General features: G+C 46.4%; 1 protein-coding gene across 2 annotated transcripts; it reads left to right on the forward strand.

The window, feature by feature from the left end:
* The first annotated feature begins 14,687 nt into the window (after positions 1-14,687).
* On the forward strand, positions 14,688-19,102 carry LOC123053450 (polyadenylate-binding protein RBP47). Of its 2 annotated transcripts, none has more exons than XM_044476933.1 (6): positions 14,688-15,157; positions 15,977-16,430; positions 17,026-17,048; positions 17,130-17,260; positions 17,346-17,442; positions 18,606-19,102. In XM_044476933.1, the coding sequence occupies exons 1-6, from the start codon at positions 14,783-14,785 to the stop codon at positions 18,765-18,767; spliced, it is 1,242 nt and encodes a 413-aa protein (XP_044332868.1). In that variant the 5' UTR covers positions 14,688-14,782; the 3' UTR covers positions 18,768-19,102. The 2 variants fall into 2 exon arrangements, with proteins under 2 accessions (XP_044332868.1, XP_044332867.1); XM_044476932.1 differs by having other exon boundaries at positions 14,690-15,157; positions 16,993-17,048.
* Positions 19,103-24,664: the final 5,562 nt, after the last annotated feature.

Consider the following 24,664-nt stretch of genomic DNA (forward strand, 5'->3'; position numbering starts at 1 on the left):
TAAGTAGAGGGGAGCCACCATGGGCCCACGAGGCAGGGGGGCGCGCCCAGGGGGTGGGCGCGCCCTGGACCCTCGTGGCTAGGTGCTTGCTCCCCCTACTGTGTTCTCAGTGCCAAATATTCTCAAATATTCTAGAAAAAATCATATTTCATTTTCGGGGCATTTGGAGAACTTCTATTTGTGGGGTATTTTTTTTATTGCACGGATAATTCAGAAAGCTGATAGAATATACTAATTTTGCTTTATTTAATCTAAATAACAGAAAGTAAAAGGAGGTTACACAAGGTTGTGCTTTCTAACTTCATCCATCTCATGCTCATCAAAAGGAATCCACTAACAAGGTTGATCAGGTCTTGTTAACAAACTCATTCGGAATCGCATGAAACCGGAGAAATTTCGAATAGCACTATGTTACCTCAACGGGGATATGCACATCCCCAACAATAAGAATATCATATCTCCTTTTGACAGTAGGAAGAGGAAATTCAAAACCTCCAATAACAATCGATGGAATTTTTCCAATAGAATTGATACTGTGGACTTGAGGTTGTTTCCTCGGAAAGTGTACCGTATGCTCATTTCCATTAACATGAAAAGTGACATTGCCTTTGTTGCAATCAATAACAGCCCCTGCAGTATTCAAAAAGGGTCTACCAAGGATAATCGACGTACTATCGTCCTCGGGAATATCAAGAATAACAAAATCTGTTAAAATAGTAACGTTTGCAACCACAACAGGCACATCCTCATAAATGCCGACAGGTATAGATTTATCAGCCATTTGCAAAGACATTTCAGTAGGAGTCAGCTTATTCCAATCAAGTACGATATAAAGAGAGAGGCATAACACTAACACCGGCTCCAAGATCACATAAAGCAGTTCTAACATAGTTTCTTTTAATGGAGCATGGTATAGTTGGTACTCCTGGATCTCCTAGTTTCTTAGGTATTCCACCCTTAAAAAATTAGCAAGCATGGTGGAAATTTCAGCTTCCGGTATCTTTCTCTTATTTGTAACAATATCTTTCATATACTTAGCATAAGGATTCATTTTAAGCATATCAGTAAAACGCATACGCAAGAATATAGGTCTAATCATTTCAGCAAAGCGCTCAAAATCCTCATCATCCTTTTTCTTGGATGGTTTGGGAGGAAAAGGCATGGGTTTCTGAACCCATGGTTCCCTTTCTTTACCGTGCTTCCTAGCAACAAAGTCTCTCTTATCATAATGTTGACTCTTTGATTATGGGTTACCAAGATCAACAACTGGTTCAGTCTCTACATCATTGTCATTGCTAGGTTGAGCATCAACATGAACATTATCATTAACATTATCACTAGGTTCATGTTCATCACCAGATTGTGTTTCAGCATCAAAAATAGAAATATCATTGGGATTCTTAGGTGTGTCAATAACAGGTTCGCTAGAAGCATGCAAAGTCCTATCATTTTTCTTTTTCTTCTTTTTGGAAGGACTAGGTGCATCAACATTAGTTCTCTAAATCCTGCTCAATTCTCTTAGGATGACCTTCAGGATACAAAGGTTCCTGAGTCATTTTACCCCCTCTAGTCATAACTCTAAGAGCATTATCATTCTTCTTATTATTTAATTCATTGAGCAAATCATTCTGAGCTTTAAGCACTTGCTCTACTTGAGTGGTAACCATAGAAACATGTTTACTAATGAGTTTAAGTTCACCTTTAACTCTAGACATATAATCACTCAAGTGTTCAATCATATAAGCATTTCGTTTCAATTGTCTACCAATGTAAGCATTGAAGTTTTCTTGTTTAACAATAAAATTATCAAACTCGTCTAAGCATTGGCTAGCAGACTTATAACGAGGAATATCACCTTCATCAAATCTATAGAGAGAATTTACCTTTACTACCTGTGTCGGGTTATCAAGACCATGTATTTCTTCAACAGGCGGCAAATTAAGACCATGTATTTCTTCAATAGGAGGTAAATTCTTAACGTCTTCAGCTTTAATACCTTTTTCTTTCATAGATTTCTTTGCCTCTTGCATATCTTCAGGACTGAGAAATAGAATACCCCTTTTCTTAAGAGTTGGCTTAGGAGTTGGTTCAGGAAGTGTCCAATTATTTTCATTAGTCAACATATTATTCAATAGCAATTCAGCTTGATCAACTGTTCTTTCCCTAAAAACACAACCAGCACAACTATCTAGGTGGTCTCTGGAAGCATCGGTTAGTCCATTATAAAAGATATCAAGTTTTTCGTTTTTCTTGAGAGGGTGATCAGGCAAAGCATTAAGTAATTGAAGAAGCCTCCCCCAAGCTTGTGGGAGACTCTCTTCTTCAATTTGCACAAAATTATATATTTCCCTTAAAGCAGCTTGTTTCTTATGAGCGGGGAAATATTTAGCAGAGAAGTAGTAAATCATATCCTGGGGACTACGCACACAACCAGGATCAAGAGAATTAAACCATGTTTTAGCATCACCCTTTAATGAGAACGGAAATAATTTAAGGATATAATAGTAGCGAGTTTTCTCATCATTAGTGAACAGGGTGGCTATATCATTTAATTTAGTAAGATGTGCCACAACAGTTTCAGATTCATAGCCGTAGAAAGGATCAGATTCAACCAAAGTAATTATCTCAGGATCAACAGAGAAATCATAATCCTTATCAGTTACAAAGATAGGTGAAGTAGCAAAAGCAGGGTCATATTTCATTCTAGCATTCAGAGATTTTTCTTTCAGCTTAGCTAATAATTTCTTAAGATCACTCCTATCATTGCAAGCAAGAAAGTCTCTAGCAGTTTCTTTATCCATAACATAACCCTCAGGCACAACAGGCAATTCATATCTAGGGGGAAATCCTCATCATCACTTTCATCAATATTATCAGTTTCAATAATTTCATTCTCTCTAGCCCTAGCAAGTTGTTCATCAAGAAATTCACCAAGTGGCACAGTACTATCAAGCATAGAAGTAGTTTCATCATAAGTATGATGCATAGCAGAAGTGGCATCATCAATAACATGCGACATATCAGAATTAATAGCAGAAGCAGGTTTAGGGTCGCAAATTTTATCAAAACAGAAGGTGAATCAAGTGCAGAGCTAGATGGAAGTTCCTTACCTCCCTTCGTAGTTGAGGAAAAATCTTAGTTCTTTCGTCCTTCAAGTTCCTCATAGTGACCAGCAGATATAAATCCCAAGTGACTCAAAGAATAGAGCTATGCTCCCCGGCAACGGCGCCAAAAAATAGTCTTGACACTACTGGAATCTGGTAATTTGCCGTCTGCCAACTCTTTGCCGTCCGCTTCCACAAAGCCGACGGCAAAGAATGGGCAGATGGCAAAAAGTATATTTCCCGTCCGCTTCTTCTTTGTCGTCCGCTGGCTGACGGCAAAGAGCTAGAAGGCAGATGGCAAAGGGCCAGGTGGGCCCCACAGGGCACGGCGTGGCTAGGTTAGCTTCTTTGCCGTCTGCCTGGTCTTTGCCATCTACCTTCGGGACCTTTGCCATCCGCTGGCGGACGGCAAAGAAATGGCCCAGCTAACGGCCGTCTCCCCCTCCTATGCTCGCTCTCTGTCTCTCTGGCCCCACCCCCTCTCTCTCCCCTCTCTCACAACTCAACCGCGCCCGCGCCTGCAATGCCGCCGTCGAACACCGCCACCGCCCGGACGCTGCCGCCACCCCACCCCGCCGCAGCACCACCCCGCCGCCCCGGAGCCCTGCGGCCCCGTCGCCACCACCACCTGGCCAGCGTCGCCCCGCCGCTGCCCCACCCCGCCGCAGCACCACCCCGCCACCCCGGAGCCCTGCGGCCTCGTCGCCACCACCGCCCGGCGCCCCCTCCGCCCGGCCAGCGCCACCCCGCCGCCCCGAAGCCCTGTGGCCCCATCGCCACCACCGCCCAGCGCCCCCTCCGCCGCCGAGCAACCCCGCCGCCCGGCGCCCCTGGGCCTACCGCAGGTGAGCCCCGGCCGCACCCCTCTTCTTCTCTATTTTTTGTTTTTTCCGTTTTGTAGTTTAGATTACTTTTAGTTTTGTTTTAGATTTAGTTTAGTTTAGATTACTGTTAGTTTGGTTCTTAATTTAGTTTAGTTTAGATTACTTTTAGTTTGGTCTTAGGTTTAGTTTAGTTTTAGGTTTATGTTTAGTCATGAAAAAAAAACTAAGAATAATTAGAAGAAGAGGAGGAGAAGAAGAATAGCTAGGTTTAGGTGTAGTTTTTTCCTATTTTGTTTTAGGTTAATTAGTGCTAGGTTTAAGAAGAGGAAAAAGGAGAAGAAGAAGAAGAAGAAGAAGAAGAAGAAGAGGAGGAGGAGGAGGAGAAGTAAGAAGAAGAAAAAGAAGAAGAAGAAGAAGAAGAAGAAGAAGAAGAAGAAGAAGAAGAAGAAGAAGAAAGAGAAGAGGAGGAGGAGAAGAAGAAGAAGAAGAAGAAGAAGAAGAAAGAGGAGAGGAGGAGAAGAAGAAGAAGAGAAGAAGAAAAGGAAAAAAGAGACCCCGACCCGACACCCGACACCCCGACCCCGACCCCCGACCCTCGACACCCTGACACCACACCCCGACCCCGACCCCCGACCAACCGACACCCTGACACCACACACCGATCTACACCCCGACCCCGACACCTCGGCACGACACCCCGACCCACACCCCAACACCTCGGCACGACACCCCGACCCCGACACCCTGACACCCTGACAGCACACCCCGACCCCATATATATTTGTGTTGATCGGGTGTATTTTTATTATGATACACTTAAATTATATACATATTATTATGTTCATGTCAGGTATCCAAATTTTTTATGTTGTACTAATTTCGTTTACTTTTTGTCATTGCAGGTGTTGACAGGATGGTGGGCAAGGGTCCAGAGCGCCCCGATCCTCCTGCGAGCGCTACTGGGAGGGGTGGTTCCATTATTCCAGCCCAGCCCCTCCGGAGAGCGCTGCTAGACAGTATGCAGACAACTACGGCAGGCGCTTCTTCTTTGGCTGGGAGAGGTCGGGGGAGGATGAAGAAGCCTGCTAGAGGTGGACATGGCAGTGGGAGAGGTAGGAAGGCTGTTACGCCTTCCTCGCCGCCACCCTCAACTGATTCACCAGACCACAGGAGTGCTCCATCTGACGTGGACCCGTCTCGGACTCCGGTCCATGAGCCTCCGGTCGCTGATCCTTCCCCCGACCAGACTCGGGTCGCCGATCCTTCGCCCCACGTGAGTCCGGTCCCAGAGTCTTTGTCTCAGAAGACTCCGGTCACGGGGTCTTCGTCCCAGAAGACTCCGGTCACGGGGTCTTCGGCCCACTAGACTCCGGAGGCTAGTGGCTCGGAGGATGGTAGCGAGGACACCTTTTCAGATGATAGCTACAACGACGACGAGCTGGTTGAGAAGGGCAAGAAGGTCTACAAGCGTGGATGTACAAAGCTCCCGCCTGTGCCAACGACCCCGGACCAGAGGTGGTTGATTGCGTCTAAAGGGTTGAAGTAAGTGCATTTACTATTTTGTAACCTTTTGCCTTCATGTTCCTTCAAATTAATATGTAATGCGTTGGCCTTGTCATACTGCAGGGGCTGGGTACGCCCCAATGGTTCCCGTAGGCCCAACCAGGTCCTTGGTGTGCTTTGCCGGCAGCACTTCCCTGGGTGGGTCACGTTGCCCGGTGAGGGTCAGGTTCCACAGCTAGCACTGACCTGGGAGCTGTACTCGGTTGCCCCGGCCCCGCCGGAGGAGAGGGTTGATGGTGTCTTGTGCGAGACGGTGGCCGACATTGTGTTCCGTCGGTTTTGGGTAATTTCTCCTTTACGGAATTAAAAATCAACACTACCTAGTGATTGTACTAATCAGTGTTGTCTTGTTTGATTGCAGACCTTCTATAGGGTTTCAGAGGGAGAGCAGGAGGCCGCGTGTATGGTTGTCGAAAACGAGTGCAAGCGCCTACTTCAGAACTTAAGGCACGAGGCTCGGGTGCAGGCCGTTCGAGACTACTACGCCTTGAAGGGTATTAGGAGGGGCAAGCAGAAGTGTCGCGGCAAGTTTCTGAGTAAGGAGAAGTACATGCAGGTAATTACCTAATCTTAAGGCCTTGAACTTAGTTTTCTTGATTTGATTCGTAGGCGTAGCGCTGAAATTTCTCTTGACTCACTTAGGTGCCCCCGAGATGGTGTGTGGATAAGATGGACTATTGGGAGGCGTTGGTGGATGCGTGGTGCTCTGCCCAATGGAAAGTTGAACACTAAAGGGCCAAGGATAAGCGCGACCAAATGGAAGGTGTGCCACACCATCAAGGGAGCTCCAACCCGTTTGAGTACGGGGAGAACTGGGTATGTGGTTTGCTACATGATTCATGCAATTCATTCTTCATGCTAGATAGTTCATTTATGACATATTTAGCTCTAAAATGATATAATAACCTTAGATAGCTCTATAAAATGACTTAATATGCTTTAGTCAGTTAAAAAATGGCATAACTAGCTTCGATAGCTCAATAACGACCTAAACTAATCTTAGCTAGTTCATTCATGGCATAATTAGCTCTAAAATGACATAATAACCTTAGATAGCTCTATAGAATGCCTAAATATGCTATAGTTAGCTCTAAAATGACATAATAACCTTGGATAGCTCAATAATGACATAATTAGCATACTTTGGTCAAAAATGGCATAATAATCTTGGTTACCTCGAAAATGACCTAAACTTAGCTTATTTTCCTCGAAAATGACATAATAACCTTTCTTAGCTCCAAAATGACCTATTTACATAGCAATATCATTCTTCATGCTAGCTTGAGCCCTTAACTAATATTTTGTTCCTCTCTCTCAGGTGCACCACCACAAGAAGCCTGTGCCAGGTCTGTTCGACCTCTGTGGCATGTCCCATATGGTCCCGTACAAGAAGGCCAAGCCATTCACGGAGTCTGACCTAGATGATCCAGCGAGCTTCACCAACAAGACCTCCCACCACAAGCTTTTGAAGTACAGACACGAGGGGAAGGCGAGGAAAGGGGAGGACTTTAACCCGAGCCAGGATCCTTTTGATACAGAGCTGGTGATGATATCTGGTGGCGGGAGATCCCATGGCTCTCCAGCCATTGGTGATGGACTGATACGTTGTCCTAAGACTCTCCCGCAGATCAAGAAGCGCCTGAGTAGCTCTGATCCTGAGATAACGGCTCGTGCACGGCCCGCGGAGATCGCCATGGCGGTTAGTTATACGGACTCTCTTACCTTTCCTCCATTACATTGTGTGTGCGTCCGTCGATGATTACAATGCTAACGAGGAGTGGTGTGTTGCAGGCTATTGTTGAGAAAGAGAGATTGAAGACGAAGGAGCTTGTGGAGGAGGCAAAAAGGGAGGCACAAAAGGAGATGGAGGAGAAAACGGCTAAGCTGTTGGAGGAGGAGAGGAACCGGAACGACCTTGCTAACCGGGCCCTATACGAGCTCATCGTGGTACGGTTCTCGTGCATATTAGCCCAATCATGCACGTAATGTTCGCATTACTATCTAATATGACTGACTCGTGAGAACCAAATGTGCAGACCATGTGCGAGAAAAACGGTCAGGCCCCTCCGCCGATGCACCAGATTGCTCCGGCGAACACGGTGAGTTTGATTTGAATGGTCGTTGCTTACTACTATTCACATTTCAGTTTGCGAACTTGCTAACGAGACATTATTGGAAATGATCTTTGGTGCAGCATGGCTCCCGACAAGCATCGACCACTCCTTCTGCCAACGCCGGAACCCCGACCGGTCCTTCACCTCCGTCTGGCACTGGCGCAGCCCCGACCATTCCTACACCTCCGTGATAACGGTATTTTTCTTCTTATTTAGCGTGTTTAGTCCATTTATGACATAATTTAGCCTATTTAGTCCACAAATGACATAATAAGATGAAGAAAATCAAGGAAGAGGAAGGAAAGAAGGTAGGAAGAGAAGAAGAAGAAGACTAGAAGAAGAAGAAGATTCTTCTAGTCTTCTTCTTCTCCTTCTTCTTCTTCTTCTTCTTCTTCTTCTTCTAGTTTTCTTCTTCTTCTTCTTCTTCTTCTCCAAAATGAAGTTAGCTCTAAGTTATATCAAAAATGGCATAATATGCTTAGTTAGGTCAAAAATGGCATAATTAGCTAGGTAAGCTCAAAAATGAAATTTTTCTTCTTATTTAGCCTATTTAGTCCATTTATGACATAATTTAGCCTATTTAGTCCACAAATGACATAATAAGATGAAGAAAATCAAGGAAGAGGAAGAAAAGAAGGAATAGGAAGAAAAGAAGAAGAAGAAGAAGAAGAAAAGAAGAAGAAGAAGAAGAAGATTCTTCTTCTTCTTCTTCTAGTTTTCTTCTTCTTCTCCAAAATGAAGTTAGCTCTAAGTTATATCAAAAATGGCATAATATGCTTAGTTCACTAAAAATGGCACAATTAGCTAGGTTAGCTCCATTTTACCTAAGTATGCTTACTTCTTCTTCTTCATTTTCTTCTTCTTCTTCTGATTCTAGTCTTCTTCTTCTAACTTTCTTGTTTCCCATTTTGCATATTTAATTCACTATATGGAAGCTTGCATGGATGGAGTGCTTGTTTCCCTTTTCTTTTTTTCGTTTGCATCGATAAAAAATGTGGAACTTTGTTATATGGATGCATGCATGGAACAATGTGTTGGATGAACATTGTGATGTTACTATAATATGTATGGATGGAACTCTGTTTCCTATTATGTATGTATGTTGTCATGGATGGAGCTATGTGTTGGATACATCATATGTCTGCTGTGCATGTGAAAAAAATATATGTATATCTGTGTGTGAATTCCTGTGAAATTAAATGGATTCCAATAAAAATAGGGGATATGTAGCCTGTTTGCCGTCTGCTAGCAGACGGCAAAGAGCTTCGCCATCTGCTAGCAGACGACAAACAGGACACATGGCAGCTACCTGTACTACCTGGGAACACTGGCTGCCTATTTGGTCACTTTGTCGTCTGCCAGCGGACGGCAAAGATTCAAATCACTTTGCCGTCTGCCAGCGGATGGCATAGCTGGCCACATGGCAAGTTCCCAGTAATGCCTAGCTGAGCTCTTTGCCGTCTGTAAAGAGCGTCGTTAACCCCCTAACGGCACTCACGCCACTGCACTGTCGTCCGTTGTTTTTGCCGTCTGCTGGCCTCGGATGGCGGACAGCAAAATCCTTTGCCGTCCATTTCCAGGAAGCGGACGGCAAAGAAGGCCTTTGCTGGCACGTGTTGAGACGGACAGTTTGTCGTCTGCTGGCGGACGGCAAAGACTTTTGCCGTCCGTGATCCATGCCTTTGCCGTCCGCCATGGCGGACGGCAAAGAAGCTGACTCCAATAGTGTGATAACCCACAAGTATAGGGGATCGCAACAGTTTTCGAGGGTAGAGTATTCAACCCAAATTTATTGATTCGACACAAGGGGAGCCAAAGAATATTCTCAAGTATTAGCAGTTGAGTTTTCAATTCAACCACACCTGGATAACTTAATATCTGCAGCAAAGTATTTAGTAGCAAAGTAGTATGGAAGTAACGGTAACGGTGGCAAAAGGTAACAGTGATAGTTTTGTAGTGATTGTAACAGTAGCAACGAAAAAGTAAATAAGCGATGAACAATATGTGAAAAGCTCGTAGGCATTTGATCGGTGATGGAGAATTATGTCAGATGCGATTTCTCATGCAATAGTTATAACATAGGGTGACACAGAACTAGCTCCAGTTCATCAATGTAATGTAGGCATGTATTCTGAATATAGTCATACATGCTTATGGAAAAGAACTTGCATGACATCTTTTGTCCTACCCTCCCGTGGCAGCGGGGTCCTATTGGAAACTAAGGGATATTAAGGCCTCCTTTTAATAGAGTACCGGACCAAAGCATTAACACTTAGTGAATACATGAACTCCTCAAACTACGGTCATCACCGGTAGTGGTCCCGATTATTGTCACTTCGGGGTTAACGGATCATAACACATAATAGGTGACTATAGACTTGCAAGATAGGATCAAGAACTCACATATATTCATGGAAACATAATAGGTTCAGATCTAAAATCATGGCACTCGGTCCCTAGTGAAAAGCATTAAGCATAGCAAAGTCATAGCAACATCAATCTCGGAACATAGTGGATACTAGGGATCAAACCCTAACAAAACTAACTCGATTACATGGTAAATCTCATCAAACCCATCACCGTCCAGCAAGCCTACGATTGAATTACTCACGCACGGCGGTGAGCATCATGAAATTGGTGATGAAGGAAGGTTTATGATGACGATGGCGACGGATTCCCCTCTCCAGAGCCCCGAACGGACTCCAGATCAGCCCTCTCGAGAGAGATTAGGGCTTGGCGGCGGCTCCATATCGTAAAACGCGATGAATCCTTCTCTCTGATTTTTTCCTCCCCGAACGTGAATATATAGAGTTGGAGTTGAGGTCGGTGGAGCACCAGGGGGCCCACGAGGCAGAGGGGCACGCCCAGGGGGGTAGGCGCGCCCCACCCTCGTGGACAGGGTGTGGGCCCCGTGGCCTTGATTCTTTTGCCAGTATTTTTTATTAATTCCAAAAATAATCTCCCTGAAGTTTCAGGTCATTCCGAGAACTTTTATTTCTGCACAAAAATAACACCATGGCAATTCTGCTGAAAACAGCGTCAGTCCGGGTTAGTTCCATTCAAATCATACAAGTTAGAGTCCAAAACAAGGGCAAAAGTGTTTGGCAAAGTAGATACGACGGAGACGTACCATGCGTACATACGGGCGGGGTCCCGAACGCCTACTCACGCATACGTATGGCCAGGGCTTGTGTACATGGAGAGGCAGCGGAGAGCGGCGACGGCGTCCTGTTCATCGACAGCCAACCGGCTGGGTCGAAACAGAGAAATTGCGTCGGGTTTATCGAGAGGCAACAGAATGCGTCCTGTTCATCGGGAGCCAACCGGCCTAGATGGAACAGCCGAAACGAGGCCTAGCGTACCGTTGAACGGAGGAAACGGCCTTCTGTTCAATTGCCTACGGTCGAAACGGTATCATGTTCATCGGGAGGAGTCTGGCGTACCACAAAACGGAGGAAACAGACTTCTCTTCGACCTCCTATGGTCGAAATGGGGTCCTGTTGATCGGGAGGGGTGTGGCGTACCGCAAAACGGAGGAAACGGACTTCTCTTCGACCTCCTACGGTCGAAATGGGGTCCTGTTCATTGGGAGGGATGTGGCGTACCGCAAAACGGGACTCCACGGGCTACTATTCATCCACCGTCTACTGCCTCGCTCCAGCCTCCATGGGTTACTGTTCATCCACCGTCGACCTCCTCCAGCCTTCACCTGTGACTGTTCATCCATGGCGTCTCCCTCCTACCTCCACCAGCTACTGTTCATCCACGGACTCCTGTTCATCCAGCCTCCACGGACTACTGTGCATCCAGCCCTCCACGAGGTCCTGTTCATTCAGCCTCCACCGACTACTGTTCAACCAGCACTCCACGGGGTCCTGTTCATCCACCCTCAGTCGGCTCGATCGGGGTCTTGTTCATCCAGCGGCAACGGCCTCTCCTATCCCCGGGGCATGTTGATCCAACCCCCACCAGGAACTGTTCATCCAACCCCCAACAATGTTCACTATTCATCAAGAGGCAACAAGTTCGATCGGCTTCAGTTAGCAGTAGTAGCGAAGGAATCACTCGGGTTCAGTTAACAGCCAAGGGATCGATCGCTCGGGTTCAGTAACGTAGCTAGTGCAATCGCTCGGGTTCAGTAAGCGAACGCCTCGCTCGGGTTCAGTTAGAGCCCAACGCCTCGCACACATGCGTGTACCTGTACGGGAGAAACGCGCAAACCTCTGTGCATCGCTCGGCCCCGGCCACCCACCGTAACCGGGAACTCCCCGATATTTTCCTCGCCCTCGCTTCTACCACGTTTTTTCCGTCATGGACGGCCCAAAGAATGTCATGCAGTTGCGTCTTCGGCCCGCCCAGGACGAAAAGCCCATTTTTTTCATGATTTTTTGTCATAGAAGTAGGAGCCCACCATATCTATGATGATACCGGGGTTTTATCACAATTATCGTCATAGAAGTGTCATAAGCATGATAGAAAAAAATCGTTCAGCCCAAAATGTCACGGATGTGTCTCTTTTTTGTAGTGCATGACGGTGTCGCCGCTCTAGCGACCGCGCCCACCAACTCCTCCCATTATGTTGCAGCTCCAGCTGCGCGCACACACTTCTTGGCCTGCATAGCAAATCAGGCCATACAACCTGATCAACCGCTTGTCAAGGTTCAAGTAAACAGTACCGAAAACATAGTACAACACCGACCAGCGGGGGGGGGGGGGTGGGGACTCGATGGCGATAGTAAATGTTCAAATTGGAGATGAGGAGTGGACAATGACATCCAGAAAGTCTTTGTGCACGTGCCCCTGAGGACTAGCGCCCCGGAGCCGCAGTCGTTGCCGTTGAAGAACTTGATACCACATATCGCCGTTGCGTACGCACGATGAGAAATTCTAACTTCACCGCCCCGAGGAGCTGACAGGAATCTATGTCGGCGCTCCGTATAATCCGTCCCAACGAAAGAAATTGACGAGGATCAGAGCCCGGAAGACAGACTCGGAGAAGAAGCGTCGTCATCCGTCAAACACCGTCCTTGCGAGGACTAAAACCCTAACTATCAACTAGCCAGAGCCGAAGCATTAGGAATCCTCCCCGCCTCCGGCCGCCAAAGCGGCAGGCGGAGGGGAGGTGAATCCACAGGCTCGCTGACGGAGATTGAGGGAAGGAAGGCTTTCCGTAGTCGTCGTGCCAGAGGGGAAAGAAACCATTGTTTAAGACCACACACTTAAAGTTATACATTTAATTATTTTGTATAAAGGGCTCAAGAAACTGATAAAAAATATTAATGTCGTCAACACTTTGTTAATAATGGGCCAAAATATATGTTCTAATCAAGTCCAAAATGGGAGATGAATTTTTGATCTTCAATGCTATTGGTTGCAAAGAAAACTATAAACCGACAAGGATGAGAGGAAAATGCACCCATCGAGATACCATCGTCGTGATATTATAGTTTTGCCGCAAGACCCGCTACCAGTAGCTCATCCATTTGTTTTGATCCGAATCACACTCTCGGTCAGCTCTTCTTATAGATAAGGAACTCCACTCCTTAAAAACTAATTCATCTAAGTGCTCATCCAAATGATATACTAAAAACAACATATGCTAACTTGAATGAACTTGGTTAAATAAAGTCATTCCATAGCATACTTTCTAAATATAGATGTATAAGCACAACATATACTAATGCCACATAATATCACTTATTAATCATAGAAAACCATCAACGACGCCCACGTGTATGCCAATGGGCTGGGTATCAAATTAATACTCAAGATACATACTAACTTTAGCATAATTGTTATCATATCCATATTTGTTTAATTACTAGGTTGTATACCATTTTATTTTGCAACAAAATACGTCTTTATTACTTTGCATAGAACTACAAATTGGCACATAAAATCCTATGTGATCTAGAACAATGCAACCTAATACTGCCCCCTCCCCCCCTAAAGGAAAACACTAGTGCCCTCATGTTGTGCCGACACATGACTTTCTTAAGCAAGAACTCACCGTTTGTAGAAACACGCCACTTAATCACAAACTATGTGGCGGTGGACTGAAGCATATGTTAACTTATCAAAGCCTCATAATCTACATGAACAACCATTGAGCGACCGGATCCTCGAAGACTATAGCAAAACCCTAAAAATTCCATTTCAAGAGACTTGACATGAATCGTCAAATAAATATCCATGACGCGAAGAGAAAATCATAGTATATGGCACGCAAGACCATGTTAGCAATGGTTAAACCATGCAAACCTTAATCCGTTGATGGTCATGTTGTGGTACAATGTACATACCATACACATCATTCTGGAATCAACGACTCACCCAAGGTGCCATAGTGATTGTTTGATTTTGATGGAAGCTATATTCATTTGTTGAGAATTTCTATGGTGAACCAAAATAATTAAATATAACTTCTTAATACTACCTCTATTCGATTTACAGGTCGGGCGCATGTTTTTAGATCTTTAATTTAAATAGCAAAATGTGTGTCATATGTTAGTACAAAAAGTATAGTAACTTGAGATTCATCACTGAATGAAGTTTCTAAACATATAGTGTTTGCGCATACAACATACTACACATATTTTGTTTTGTTATTCAAAATCGAAACCTAGAAAATCATGTCGAACTTTCAAAAATCGAACGAAGGAAGAACTTCAACCTTAAAAGCTTTGTCCAGCACCACCTCATTTCACAGCCTCAAAATAACACGGATATATTAATAACAAAATGCCGTATTTATTTCGTTCTTCATTTGCCAAATGCTGTCGCAAGACACTCGACCATACACTGATTTATGACAGCATAATAAATTCGCATCATATAAACCAGCAACAAGACTCCCGGAAAAGAAAAAGAAAAAGAAAAACACTTTCCAATCGCACTCCCTAACCACAGGGCCCACACTGGCAGCGCTATAACGGCAGCTACCAATGCGCTCCAAATCTGGGACCTCCCACCGGCCCTACACGTTAGCCTGCCTCCCCCATTCAATCAACGACCAGCATGATAACGAACTCCTAGATCCGACGGCCTGGATCCGCCGCCAGCCCGCTATATATCCAGTCACCTCACCCACGGGCACCCTCTCTTTCCGCCCTCCGCAACCTCACGAGACTCCCCCAACCCCAGGCGACCCTCCTCGGCGGCGGCGGCGCGGGCGGCGATGCAGATGGCGGCGACCACAACGGAGTCACAGGTGGCCGTGCCGCCTCACCACCCCCACGCGCACCCGCATCCGCACCCACCTCCGCATCACCCGCACCCGCACCACCACATGCCGCAGCCGCGGTGGGTCGTCCTCCCCTACCCGCCGCCGTCCATGGTGGCCGCACCGCCCCCGCCCCCGCCGCAGTTCGCCAAGCACTACGCGCCGGGGCCGCCGCCTCCCCCTGCCGCGGCCGGGCGACGCACGCCGACCCCACCCGCGGCCGGATCCGGCGGGAACGGCTGCGAGGAGAATAAGACGATCTGGGTCGGCGACCTCCAGTACTGGATGGACGAGAACTACCTCCACAACTGCTTCGGCCCCAGCGGCGAGGTTTGTGTTCTCTCCCGATCCGGACTTGTCCGTACTAGATCTCGCGAATACAGTAAGATTCGCCCCATTCCTTTGTCCTGATTCATGTGTTGTGCCATCAAATTGCCATGAAAGCGTATATTTTGTGCTTTGCTGTCGTTTGATGCGGATAAAAGGCGATGCTTCTATAATTAGCCGTGAAAAGTTGCTCAAGGCGCCAACTTTAAGGCCATTCAATACAGTACGGATGGAATGCTCTTCTTTGAATGGTTATTACTTCCATAGCTGCAAGCCATTTCTTCTTTCTGAATTGTAATAACAAACAAAATAGCATTATTCTTTGCGATGCTAGCTTCCAAAGGTGCCGACTTTGGGGATTTATACTAGTTTGGTTAGTACTCGTTTGGACGAAACGGTCTTGGCGCGTATAATTTAATGAACATTGTGAATGAGCTGAGCTAGTTATTGCATTTTGGTGATTACAGAATAAGTAAAATAACGGTTGGAGGGGTGAAAGGAAGCCATAATGAAAGCCTTGACCAATTACGGCTATCTTTTATTGGGAGGTTTGCTTACTGACGTGGACAGGAATTGGGAAAAGTGGCAAGTACTTTGTCTGGAAGATGGTTAACGAAGAAAGCAAGTTGTACGCGATCTTGTGTTTGTACAATTTGGCAGGAACTATCCTTTACACACATCAACCATGATAGGTTTATTAAAAGACATAATGAATGTTAACCACTCATGGGTTCATCTATTTTTTCCCCTTCAATCATTGCATATTTCTTCTCTTGCCCAGCTACTAGTTTACTCACCCTTTTCTCTACATCTGCTTCATAGGTGGTAACAATAAAAGTTATCCGCAATAGGCAAACTGGACAATCAGAGGGATATGGTTTTGTAGAGTTCTTTTCCCATGCATCAGCAGACAAAGCCCTTCAGAATTTTACTGGCCATGTGATGCCCAACACCGATCGAGCCTTTAAGTTGAACTGGGCATCCTATAGCATGGGTGAAAAGCGATCAGAAGTTGTCTCTGACCACTCAATTTTTGTTGGTGATTTAGCTGCTGATGTTACTGATGAAATGTTGATGGAGCTTTTTGCTAGCAAGTATCGCTCCGTGAAAGGAGCTAAAGTTATCATTGATGCAAACACAGGCCGTTCTAGGGGCTATGGGTTTGTTAGATTTGGAGATGATACCGACAAAGCTCATGCAATGACTGAAATGAACGGTGTTTATTGCTCTACTCGACCGATTCGCGTAGGACCTGCAACACCTAGAAGAACCTCTGGTATGTCCCTTCTTCGCGGTTGTTCTGCAGCCCTAAACTGTCCGGCCTTTTTGTTAGTTCGTGGATTGTCTTGTATTTTTTGTACAAGTGCTTGAACTTTCACTAAATATGACTCATTTTATGGCCACATTGTACCTACCATTACTATCACTATTTGTTTTGGAAAAATCTATTCATACCTTGTATGTCCCTGATGCTGTCGTAGTGTTCTCCTATTAGTTTTCTGGAACACATCCTGTTTTTAATGAAGAATGGTGCTTTCTTCTGTTATTGATCATTTATCTGTACTTGTTTTGCCTTTCTGGACTACGTACATGACCTGTAGAGATTTACAGATAGTATCAAACAAACAAATCCACTTCCACTGCGGTGCTAGTGTTCCTACTGCCTCTAGTGGCGCCAGTTCTACTGCTTCAATTCCTACAAGTCCTTATATTCATATATGGAGCATGTCATGTATTCTGCTTCTTTGTTAAGGGCAATATGGAATTGGTTATTTTCTCATACAAGATCCGTATATGTTTAATCCCTTGTTGCGCAACTTAATGACTATTAACTTCAGGTGATTCTGGTTCCTCAACACCTGGTCATTCAGATGGTGATTCAAATAACAGAACGGTGTGTATACTGGTGTTTCCATAGTGTTTGTTAACCTTGTGGCTTTTTAGTTTATAATCTGAAATTCTCAACCTGCTTTAGGTATATGTTGGTGGGCTCGACCCAAATGTTAGTGAAGACGAGCTGAGGAAATCATTTGCCAAATATGGTGATGTTGCCTCTGTCAAAATTCCTCTAGGGAAGCAGTGTGGCTTTGTTCAGTATGTCAACAGGCACGTTTCTGAAGCTCTTATGTGTTTTACTGGTTATTTCTATGTAACTTACAAGCTATACTTTTATTTGTGCCACTGTTTTTAGAACTGACGCAGAAGAAGCACTGCAAGGATTGAATGGGGCTGTCATTGGAAAGCAGGCAGTTCGCCTTTCATGGGGCCGCAGCCCATCACACAAACAGGTTGGCCATGTGCCTCTTAACTGTTTCCTTCTTTGATCGTTCCTTGCTATAGTATTAGTTTGCATTGAACCAATCATCTTGTTAAAAGTATAATGACCACTATGTTTGAAAACTCTTCAAGTTAAGTTTGGAAAATTTGGCAGTAACCTATGGATGACTATAAATTTGGATGTACTATAGCAAATTAGCCTTGCAAGATAATTTTCATATATGATATTATCTTTTCCTATATGATAATGATCTTTCCCATGAAAGGCTACTTTGTTGTGTCCATGTTTAATTGATTTATGACTAATACGAACTAGCACTGACTTGATGTGGGAATTGAAACGTTCCTGCTATAATGGATCTGTTCCTTCTCGTCCCGCATGCTAGCAATTATTCCAACACAATTATTTTGTATAGTTGCAGCCTTATGCTTGGTAGTTGTTTCTAGTTGAATGCTAAATAAACTTTGAACATGCAGACTGGTTTAATCCTTGTTTAGTTCAGCTCAGTTCATTTTGCAAACCTAGTTTTGGTACAACTAAGCAACCAAGCTTCCTATCCTCTCATTCAGCCTGTGATCTGTTCTACATACCTTGCGTGCTGTGTGGCTATGTAAAAAGGGCAATGCCATGATTGTGTAATATGCCCTGTGGCCCAATCTGTAGCTTTATTTTAAGGCTATGCATTTTGAGGGTGCTTGTTGACTGAATGCCACGCCTTTATGGAAGGAAACGGCCTGAGCCACCTGCGGAGTGTAGGATTAGTTTACCAAGCGATACTCGGTTCTCACTTCATTGTTAAATCAGACATCTGTATAGGGACATAGGCCCTAGGAGGCTTTTATCTCTTACCACTCGATGTATAGAACTTTGAATGATTCACTATTGTTCTTTCAAACAAGTTTCTCATTGGGCACACTTGTCGATAACATGAGCAAACATTAGCACGGCACTTGTTAGCCTGTACTGGTCCTTCAAATATTAAACCAGGCTGTGCAATTGTTCTTTCCTTGCGGCCAAGACGGGTTGCCTTTGCTACGACCCATCATATACTTGTCAACTCTTTATTTATGTCATCTGTATATAGAATCTGTTGATTGTAAAGTTATATTTGTCTTGCGGAGTTGTTTATCCATTCACTTCCATGACGCTAATCCACTGTTTTCTTGTTTTCAGTCTAGGGGCGATTCCGGCAACAGGAGGAACAACAACAACATGTACTATGGCACGCCGTTCTACGGCGGGTACGGCTACGCGTCCCCCGTCCCGCACCCCAACATGTACGCCCCTGCGTATGGAGCCTACCCCTTCTACGGCAACCAGCAGCTGGTGAGCTAGAGAGAGAAAGAGCTTCGTCCCACTCCCTCCGATGGGGAACAAGGTTTTGATCCGGTAAGAGCATAGCAGCGTCAGAAGAGAGAGAGAGTGAGAGAGAGAGAGAGATTATATAGATCGTCCTAAAAGTAAGAGGGTGAGACAGGTTATTAAAAAGTGAAAGAAACGAGTGGTGTCTGTACTCTGTAGCGTCTGTTGTGTGTGTGTGTGTGTGTGTGTGTGTGTTGCAAGAACTAGAAGAGCCTCTAGGCTTGTAGACACGGTCGGAGCGTCATGGATGTTGATTCATTCAAGAAATTTTGACTTGCTTAATAAGTTACAACACTGTTTGTGCCGCACATTATTTTTATCTCCACTGGGTGGAGTGCTGCTTATTCGTTGCCGTTTTTTAGCCTATAAACACCGGTACGGTCTGGCTGAGCATATGCATGTAAAAAATCAATATTTGCATGTTGATTGCCTGAATATCCTCTTGCTGCATTGTAGCAATGCCCCTATGCATTGTGTTTGGTTGTTTGCATTGTATATCTGCATCGTAGCAATGCTTCTATGCATTGTGTTTGGTTGTTTGCATTGTATGTGGTTACATGAGTGCATGTTGTTTTGTTGAGCATATAGTTGTGCTCACCTTATATCCTATTTGGCGAGCTTACCTACTACTACACCTTATGCACGAACACCGATCACGCGAACGCCAAAACACTGCAATGGCGATGATCTGAACGAAGATGATGGGAGTTCTTCAACCCGAACCAACGATCCGTCTCACCAACTTCAAAACCGCTGCATGCTTGCTTTCGCACAAATTCGGAGTAAGCTTCTTCTGCCGCCTGCCTGGTCTTAAACCCTCTGTGGTTGTTGTGGTGCTTGTACCCTGAAATTTATTCATTACAAGCTTCTCATAAACTGTAAACTCCAGGATCCCTTTCGATGAACACCGCATATCACTTATCCTAGCAGTGCGCAAGAGCAATAAGTTGAAGCACCAAGCAATGGAACACACAAACAACAAGCAATGAAGCACACAAGCAAACTACTACTACTTTGGTGTAATCCTATCACCACATCCAAAAGAGGGTGTAATCCTACCACCGCAAGTTCGTGATCACCGTGAGGGTTAGTATATACCACCTCACCAAAATATACAGATCATAATATTGTTTTCAAGACATAACTACACAAAATATACGTCGTCATCATCATCGTCGTCCTTGTCACCAACGCCGTCGAGGATCATGCACGCCATCGCCACCAGCAGAAACAACATTAGTAGTAGTGCTTGCGCAGTCAGATCCTCAACCAGAGCACCCTGTGGGCGTCTCCCATGGCAACAAACCCAACACCCTAGGCTTTGTTGTCCAGCAGGAGACTGAGAGCCGCCATGAGAGCCTCTGGGCTAAAGCCACCTTACTCCATGACGGCGCCGTAGAGGTCAGGGTGGACGCCGATCGTCTTGCTCTCCCTAATGGCGGTGACCACCTCTTTCACTACCCGAGTCATGCTGCTGAGGACGGTCAGCTCCTCCATGAAGTCTCCCCGTTTCCTCTTCCTATCAAGCACATGAACGTGCTCACCATCATTCCCAGGAACTTCAACATTGATGGTGTCTGCCTCGTGGGTGTTTGGATACTCGGGCATCGGCAAGCCCAATGGCTAACCAGAGCCCATGTCATGCTTGTCGGTTGCCAGCCCGAAGGAGAAGATCTGCTGCATCTGATGGTAGTTCTGGATAGGTGTGTTGAGGAACTCTGCGTCCTTGGGGTGAGCCTAAGAAAAAACATGACAAAGTGGTTAGTTAGTATGGCGATGGTTCATATGCTTAAACTGCTGATTAGTTAGAATGGCATGGTTTGTGAGCTAACCGCGATGTGGCCTTAGTAGTTCTCTGCCTCCAAAAGGATCGAGCAGGTGTCTTCATCCCATGAAGCACCGCTCAGGTCTCTGAGCTTGGGCGTGGTGATCCATCTCGCTCTCTACTTCCTCAGGTGGTTGTAGACCTGGGTCGAGGTGACCTCCTGTCCACATAACTCGAATATTTGCTTTGCAACAACGTTCAAGTGCACCTCCTTGAAGCCCTTGTCAGTCCTCATTCCACTAGCTATGACCTCACACATCTTGTTAAGCACGAAGGTGGAGAGGAACGACTGCCATTTCATGTTGTTTCCCCTGCCATCCTTCTTCTTTGCGACTGCCTTTTGAGCAGCAGCATGAGCTACAACATTGGGATAAGCGAACACAAATGGAGGAACCGTAGGCGACACCTCGAAAACGTCTGAACCAGGAGGAATCTGATCGATGGGAGGCTGGGAGTCCTTGACGTAGGACGATGGGAAGTGGCTCTCGGACATCACAATGGCCCGACTAAACTCTTGCGTGCTCATCTCCTACAAACGTAAGAATCATCAACACTAGAACACACTACACATCGACAGTAGGGACTACCAGTAAAACATGGACAGATCAAACTAACAGTAACACATGCACACATGGATGATCTAGTTCAAGACAGCACTACCAAATCTATCAAAGCATACCACGACCCATCACAACAGAACACAACACTAATCATGGACACATGCACGTTCTTGTTCAACACTTGCACACTAGCATACCACACATCTAAGTATTATCAATCCATCCATGACCACTAGCTATTAATGCTTGCCGACATGGAAACAATCCCTAGCATGTTTCAGATCCATCACAACTAGCTACTACAACTTCACAGTCAAACAAATCGGAAGATCTAACCCTACCACATCGACAGATCTAGCTAGAACTAGTAGAGAGGAGGGGTTGATTGAACTTACAGACGCCATCGGATGAGCCGTGGAGGAGGTGCATGGCATGTCGGAAAGGAGGAGCAGTCGATTCGCCGCCGCAGTCAACAGGTCGCCGGAGTAGTTGCGCCGCTTACCTCGTCGTCGAAGTGGATCCGCGTCGGGGGAAAAGCTCGGGAGGGAAAAAATGGTGGCGTGATTTTTGCCGCGGCGGTCACCCTGACTATACAGGGCGACCCAATCGGCGGGCGACGACTCAAATTCTTCCCGCCGCTTTTCCGGAGACGCGCCATCGCTCCCGCCATCTCCCTGCCCGCAGCTACGCAACGCTGTGTTCCCCTCCCCTGCATCGCTCGAGCCTGGCTCGTTGAAAACTGCCGGTTAGGGCGTTTCTAGCAGGCCTAGCTGAGCACTGCTTTAAGATTCGTGCGGGCCAGGCAAACAAATAGATCGAAAACTGTCTGCACGGGTCTGACTGGGCCTAATGCAAGAACCAAACGCATCCATATGTGTCCGGCTTATTCGTTCTGGGACACAATTTAGCTGAACCTGGTGCTCTCACACCTTGGCATCAGCTTATGGGAGTAGCGTAATTCAGATGCTTGGTATGTACACGCTGCAAAGACGTAATGTCTAACTGTGATTGTTCCGTAGGATTCAGCGAGGCGTAATCTAATCTGTTTCGGGCATGTGGCTGGACGGGAATGCCCGGTTTGGAAGATCCAAAAGAGGAGGATTCGGCGCATTCTCGCCGTGGCCTAGGCAAAATCTTGTTCGGGGTCCTTGTTTCTCGGATGGGGAGTGCCGGGTTCGGAAGATCCAAAGGCGGGGATGACGCGGGGTGTGCAGGATGCAAAATGGGGTTGCCCACCAGCAGCAGCTTCGTGCTCGTCTTGCCATATTTACCCAAGGAATTAACAAGTGCTCCTACACGCTTTCAAAAGGGATCTCTCCGTAAGTAGACTTGGACTAGGCGTGGTTGCCCTAGACTAGTGCAGATATCATGAGCTCTGCTCAGTCACCCCCGACGCGGGAACAGAATCAGATCAAGCCATGAACCAGTTCACACCGCCTGCCTCGACGATAAGACGACGCCGACGTGGGTGGTAGAGTACGAACGAAGATGGCCGTCGACCTCTAACGTCCCTTCGTGCCCAAGGAAGACCTGAACGAGTAAACCAAGTCCAGGTCTTCAAGTCTCCTCGGCTGCGTCTGCGTGCGTGCCTTTAATTTTTTTGTCATTTCTTGTACGGCACATGAGCAGACCACGCGCATGCAGGAAACTCAAGACTTGTTTACCGCAGGGATTCGTTGAGGGCACGGGCGGATCCTATACGTTTCGAGCCCGTCAGTTGCTTTCACTTTTGCCTCTTTCAGGGATTTTTATTCCTATGAATATGAATAATGGTATATGGCACAAGTGGATGGACGGATGCACATACATAGTTATCCTGCCATCCTGCCTCGCTGCCCAAAAGCTATGTACTGAACCTTACACCGATTCTACTAATGGTAATCAGAGAAATGCTTCTGTCTCTAAAAAAAAAAGGAAGAGGCCGATCGAAGAAGCTATCGTGCTTGCCTTGTTTATGCGCACTCGTCCCGGAATATTTTCCTCCCGCGAATGAATCGGTACTACCTAGCTAGCTAGAGGTTTAATATTCCGCCTGGCGGGCGGATTTTATTCCGGAACAAAATATCCCCAATCTATCCTGTCATCCTATCTGATCGAAATGCAAGTCGAGAAATTCTGCACCGATGGATGGATGGCTGCTTCCACGTATAGTGTTCGGAGTTAATTAAGGCGCTCGGGTTTCTTTTCGCTGCAGCAGCCGGATATGTTGATCTTTTTCTCGATTTTTTTTCTTTCGAAAAGGAGGATAGACCCCGGCCTCTGCATCTGGACGATGCATGCGGCCATTTTATTAATTATTAATAAAGACCATACAAAATAATACATCTTGAAGCCACCATCTACGCAACACCTGTTGCTACTCCTATCCCATTAAGGCCTTGCTCGGATGATGTGGATTCAATCCACGCAGAGGTTGGGTAACACCCATCCCCTCACCCAATCCCCATTATTCCCTTTCCTTCAAATCCCTGTCAATTTTGATTCATTCGGTTAATCCACAAGAACCCTAACCTTACAAATTCCTAGAGTGCGAGAGGGGAAGGAAGATGAGAGAATGGTAGGGGCTTTGGGTCTTACCGGCGAGACGGTCGCCATCCGAAGAGGGGAGGGACGCCAGAGATGGTGAGGCGCTTCCGCTATCGATCTTGCGCCGGGTCGCCGTAGTCTCCTCCGGGCCATTGTGGCATAATAGAGGGGAGGGGATCCGCCACATGCGAGAGACGAACGCTTGATCACGCCGCCGCCGCCGTTGCCGTCAACTCGCGGGAGAGAGGGGTCGAGCAAAGGCTCCTTTTATTCTTTTTATCTGTTCCGTCTCGTTCCCTCAGGCAGGGTTTGGTTCCACGAGACGGGAGGAGAGGGTTTTTTCCCGGTCAAAACCCGGTGGTTTCGAAGGGAATAGGCCGGGGATAGACCCCCGCCGGTTTTAGCTGAACACACTTATATGACTGACCGGGACCTAAACCCGGCCGGGCCGAATCCACGTGGATCGGCGGGGCTTGGCCCAATCCCTGTGTGGGTGGGATTAAACGAACAAGGCCTGATGAAGGTGTGCCGAATATCCGGGCCTAATACCAAACGGACATCGCATCAAACCCTAACATCTAAAGCCGGATGCCCCAGCCCAGCCACACACCGGGACTGGGTCCCATACCGGACCAACGCATTCTCAGAGGCTGCCGTCGCCATCTTCCACCGGTCCATCTCCAGAGCAGTAACTGACCCATCGACGTTGCCTGGCCTGCCGTCGACGCCACCACGATGCCAGACAACTCCACCATGCTGCACGTATCCGTCCACACGCGCACGTCGCCGAACCTCCGCAGCGCCATGCCACCGGGATCCGCCGTCGGCCTTGCGGTGGATGAGACACCGCTCTTCCGCTTGTCCCGTCCAACCAGCACTTGCTCCTAAACGATGCCCTCGGGAGGGACAACGGCGTCAAAGGTACCATCATCGTCCGATCCGGTAGATCCAGATCTAGG

The sequence above is a fragment of the Triticum aestivum genome, chromosome 2D, assembly GCF_018294505.1.
Source record: "Triticum aestivum cultivar Chinese Spring chromosome 2D, IWGSC CS RefSeq v2.1, whole genome shotgun sequence".
Taxonomy (NCBI): domain Eukaryota; kingdom Viridiplantae; phylum Streptophyta; class Magnoliopsida; order Poales; family Poaceae; genus Triticum; species Triticum aestivum.